The sequence below is a fragment of the Trachymyrmex cornetzi genome, unplaced genomic scaffold (genome assembly GCF_001594075.2).
Source record: "Trachymyrmex cornetzi isolate Tcor2-1 unplaced genomic scaffold, Tcor1.1 scaffold156, whole genome shotgun sequence".
In the NCBI taxonomy this organism is placed as follows: Eukaryota; Metazoa; Arthropoda; class Insecta; order Hymenoptera; family Formicidae; genus Trachymyrmex; species Trachymyrmex cornetzi.
This window is the reverse complement of record NW_017296157.1, coordinates 4,664,745-4,670,016: the sequence shown is the minus strand read 5'-3', so window position 1 is coordinate 4,670,016 and position 5,272 is coordinate 4,664,745. Positions and strand designations below refer to the sequence as shown.

Sequence of the window (5,272 nt, the reverse complement as noted above, 5' to 3'; positions counted from 1 at the left end):
ATAATATTGTTTGTTACGTATTTCTGATAATTATCATTTTCGAAATCTTTAAATTATGCTCAAAGTTCTTATAATGATGTTGTACACAACGTTAAATAGAATATATTTAAAAATATGTTATATAAAAGTTGTAATAACATCGTAGTAATGATTGTTTGTTTACTGGGTACTCGTATTCGATGTTAATAGAATGTCCCCTCCTCTACGTGTCCCTCTTACTCACCTTCATACTCTTGCATTTCCTTATCTCAGTCGAAGCGCGGTTATGGTTGCGTTTACCACGATCTCCTATCGTGTCTCATGTTATAAAGGACTCGTCAACTTCCGTCAGTTTTTATGTGTTTCAATTTAGGCGAGAAGCAGCATTCTAGAAGAAGCATTCCAAAGAAAGAATTTCTTACATGTTACAAAAACCTAAGTTGATAGAAAGCTGAATAATTACCGGTTCGTTGAAACGGTGATTGATTGAGTATCGTGATTGATTGTGAATTTTTCTTTGTTGATTTTCCAAGTGGAATTGGATAAATAGAAAAATATTTCCCGCTCTATACACCTAGAAACGCTAGTGAGATGACACGGAGAAGTAAAAACTATCTTGAAGACATGTTGGACATGTCAGAGTTTCCAAACATTAACGACAGTCAAAGTGAAATTCCCCAATTCTTCGCGGGATGCACCGTGTTAGTAACGGGTGGTTCCGGTTTTCTCGGCCAACTTCTAATAGAGAAATTATTGCGGTAAAAAGATATTTTTATATAAATGGCTTCATGCAGAAACGATTTATATAACATTAACAATGTAAATAACTTTGCAATGAACCGTCTTTTTTAAAAATTATTTTAAAGGTGTTTCTTATAAATTTTTAGATACTGAAAATGATACCGTAAGCCAAATTTCACCAGTACGTTCAGTCGTCGAAATAATTTAGCTGTGCCAAAAATTGTTTTTTAACAATATTTGATATTTTTTGTAAGAAAGGTTAACGTTATTTGGAAATTCTGATCAGACATAATAAATGTATTATTAACCTTTTTTATGAAAAATGTCAAATATCATAAAAAAGCAATTTTTGCACAACTCAATTATTTTGGAAACTCGACGTATTGAAGAAATTTGGTTTGTGGCATCATTTTTCTCATTCAAAATCTATAAAGAATACCTTATTTAATATAAAATAATTGAATATTTCTTTTTTGTTATAAATTAGTGTAATCCATTGAATCACGTTAATCTAACTAACTTAATGATCTGTAACACGCAAGTAATAGAACGTTAAATTACGCTGTTTCATTTTTAGAAGATTAAATATAGTGTAGCTAAAATTAATCATTTTATTTGATATAAATTTATTAATAATAAATAACATCTCTAGATGCTGCCCGGATATAGAAAAGTTGTACATATTCATGAGAGCAAAAAAAGGAAAAACCCCCGAACAAAGGTTCGAAGAACATTTCAATGACCCTGTTAGTATTTAATATAAATAATAAGTATATAATATATAATATATATAATATAATATAATATAATTAATATAATATAATATAATGTAATATAATATAATATAATATAATAGAAGACAATATAATATTATAAATATATATATAATTAAATGTAAAAAATGTTTACCATATCAACAAAATTTTTTTTTTAGGTTTATGACAGATTAAAGAAAGAGCAGCCCAATTTTAATACCAAAGTAATAATGATACATGCCGATTTAAGCAAGTTGGATCTCGGATTATCAAAGGAAAATCGAGAATGTCTTTTGGACACAAATGTAATATTCCACGCAGCAGCGACCGTACGATTTAATGAATCGATTCGAATTGCAGTGAATATAAATATAAGAGGGACAAAGCAGCTTCTTCTCTTAGCAAAAGAAATGCCGAAGTTAAAGGTATATAAAAAAATATTATTTTAATTAAGTTTTAAATTTTATAATTGTAGAAATTTAATTTATTTAATTTTAGTCATTCGTTTACGTATCTACTGCATTTTCCCATTGTGTAAATAATTTCATTGAAGAAAGATATTATCCTACGCCTATGGAAACGGATAAGATTTTGACTTTAATCGATATTATGGACGATAAAAAATTGGACAAATTTATGCCAACGTAAGTGCTGTTCTAACATTAAAAGTTACAAGAATAGAAGTCAAACGTTAAAATATTTACAGTTGACTCAGCATTAAGCTATTGACATTTCATCATTACATTGCATTACATTACAATGCGCGGTATTGTATATAATTATAGCATAACTTTTCTTTCACGTTTTCATTACACAGTCAATATTGTCAATAATAAAGAGATCGATTTAAAAAATAAGGTCAAGTAAAAGGATATGATGAAAATTCTATTGCTATACTTGAATAAAAACCATCTAGCATAACTTCAATAAATGAATAGAAACTTGTTTTACAATAGTCAGGTCATGTACTGACATACATTGCCAGTACTGAAAATCTTTAATTTAAGTTGCGTACTATATTTTCAATAATGGCCAAATATCGGAACACAGTTTATATTGCATTTTCAATTATTATTCATAATTTCCTTCAACATTATTATGCAATTATCCTTACAATTTATTACATCAAAAACCGGCTGTCAGGTTTTTTATATAAGTAAATAAATTATAAACAATATTTTTAAAGGGAAAAAGATTTTTATTAAAAATGTTAAAAAATAAAATGTTTTAAAGTTTTACTTCATAAGTACAAAAACTATATTTTTCTGAAATTTAACATATAACACTTGTGTAATATCATATGAGTATGCACATTACACAAGTAGATAATTTACGTTAACGCAACGTTTTTACACTTTATAAAAACATTAAACAGATGCAATGTTGTACGCTTACATATACATTTAGAAAACCTTCGAAAAATCTATCTCGTCTAAAAACAGTATTCTAACCTATTAAAAAAAAGTTTAATGGATGTCAGAGACGTTTATAAGATTATTAAATAGTTTAAAAAAGTATCAGAGTTAAACATTTACTTTAAACATTTACTTTTTAGTTTATTACGTTTATTGCAAGATTTCGAACGTTTATTAAACATACAGGGTCTGCCAAAAGTGTGGAAAGCCCTTAATATTTCGAAAACTAAGTATTCTTGAGAAAAATGTTTCAAACAAAAGTTATAGGATTTAAATAAATCTATTTACTGATTATACATCGGTTTGATCTTGGATGGCGTCTCCAAGGTTAGGTCAAGGTCATCGATTTTTTAAAATAGAATACCCCATTTTTTATCCCAGAATTTAATAGGTGGTATTGAGAGCTCTCCAAAACACTATAATAAAATTATTTTTCACTAAGTACTTTCCAAGTTATGATGCTTGGAAATTATAGTACTGCCGATATTAGTATCACCCAACGTGTCCAATCGACGGTTAGAACCTCTAGAATATTGTTCAGGATCATATCTTGGATAACATTTGTTCAGAAAATGGAAAATTTTTAAAAGTAACAAATTACAATTACTCGTTATCGAGTAGAAAAAATAACAAGTTACCATTACTAATTATACCGATTTTTAAAAGTAACTCGTTACCGTTATTTGAGAAAATAATTTTTCGTTACTTTTCCGTTACTTTTTCAAAATCGACGACCACCAATTACAGCAGAGGGACTTTCTAGTCTCAAGCGCTGTGTGGTTTGTGTCCAATCGTGTGCAAAGTAACAATAAAAGTAACTGTAAAAAATTCGTTACCATTACCAAAAAAAATGTAATTTCGTTATCGTTATAGTTTGTCTTATGTATTATGTGGCGCTCAAGATTTTTTATATCTGTTTAACTCGCTTAATACTATATTATTATCTACTGGGCTGGCTTTGTAACAGCAGTTCTGCTGGTGCTTTGCCACTTGCTGTATGCATTTACATTACAATAAAGATATATATTGGAGATTATTCCTTTTATTTTCATTGTTGCACTAAAAATTCATTTTTACATAAAAATGAAAAAATTTACATAATTTACATAATTTACGTAAAAATGAAAGTAAGAGGTACAACCTCCAATAGCTTTGATTTTGACAAATGTTATCTAAGTCACGATCCCGAACAACATTTAAGAGGTTTTATCGTCAGTCACCTTGCATAATATTAATGCCGGCGGTACTGTAACTTTTAAGCCTTAAAACTCGAAAAATACTTAATAGAAAATTTCATTTTATTACAGTGTTTTAAAAAGCTGTTGACATCAGCTACTCGATTTTGACATAAAAAATGGATTGTTTCATTTAAAAAAATCGATGTGACCTTTACCTGACTTTGGCGACGCCATCCAAGGTCAAACCCGATGTAATCAGTAAATAGATTTTTTAAACCCTACAACTTTTGTTTGAAACATTTTTCTCAAGAATACGTAGTTTCCGAAATATTAAGGGGTTTTTACACTTTTGATAGACCGTGCATAATTTTGAACATAACTGTGTTGCTTGATTCATGTAAATATAGTTCAAGGTATAAACTTCAAGTTATATGATGTTTACATAACATCCCATTAACATAGATCAACAAGGGATATTTTAAAAAGACGTTCTTACGTCTCAAGACGTCCCCGAATATTTTTTACACGATCTTTTTACATTATTTTTTAAAATCAGTTAAGTATATACTCGTGTAATATAATTATTATATTTGATAAATCCATAAATTGACAGAAGTTTTCTTCATTTTATGCTATATAAAGACATTAAATAAACGTTGTTAACGTTAAATATTCGTTTAATAAGAAATGTCTTAAATAAACACAAGTATTTTAAACTATTAAAACAATGTTTGATAGACATTACAAACTTATAACTATTCATAAGTTTTATCCAAGCTACTTCTTTAAGAAATTTTAAATTATAAATCAAAATAATATCCAAAACTAATGTTAAATTTATTACGATAAGTACTTCGTAATGCTTACTAAATTATATTTAGAAAAATAAAATAATTGATTTTGGTTATATTATAAACAAACACTAAGTATAAGCGTATTCAGGCCTACAACGGTCAAAGCTAGATCTTTTTTGGCTAAATAATTCCCAGTGAATTATCTATATCCTATATATGTACATCATATTTTTGTAGTTATTCAAACTGCGCGCCGAAATTTTTCCGGACTTTAGGTGCGTTCCGTATCGCGCATGATGTGCATGATGCATCCATTGTCCTTGTTTAACATTTGGTGAGCAACAAGGATAAATGATGCATTATGCGCATCATGCGAGAAACGGAACGCACCCTTTATCTAACGCAATCAA

At 28.4% G+C, this 5,272-nt stretch overlaps 1 protein-coding gene across 2 annotated transcripts in view; it reads left to right on the top strand.

Annotated features, from left to right (window-relative positions):
• Nucleotides 1-274: 274 nt before the first annotated feature.
• The window catches only part of LOC108758312 (fatty acyl-CoA reductase 2), an 11,129-nt gene continuing 6,131 nt past the window's right edge, over nt 275-5,272 (top strand). The window contains exons 1-5 of one of the 2 annotated variants that reach the window (XM_018503191.1): nt 275-457; nt 558-737; nt 1,373-1,466; nt 1,655-1,900; nt 1,974-2,119. In XM_018503191.1, coding sequence (XP_018358693.1) covers nt 571-737; nt 1,373-1,466; nt 1,655-1,900; nt 1,974-2,119 — 653 coding nt within the window. In that variant the 5' untranslated portion in view covers nt 275-457; nt 558-570. Of the gene's footprint in view, nt 738-1,372; nt 1,467-1,654; nt 1,901-1,973; nt 2,120-5,272 lie in introns of both variants that reach the window. The other variant, XM_018503190.1, reaches the window with a different exon arrangement.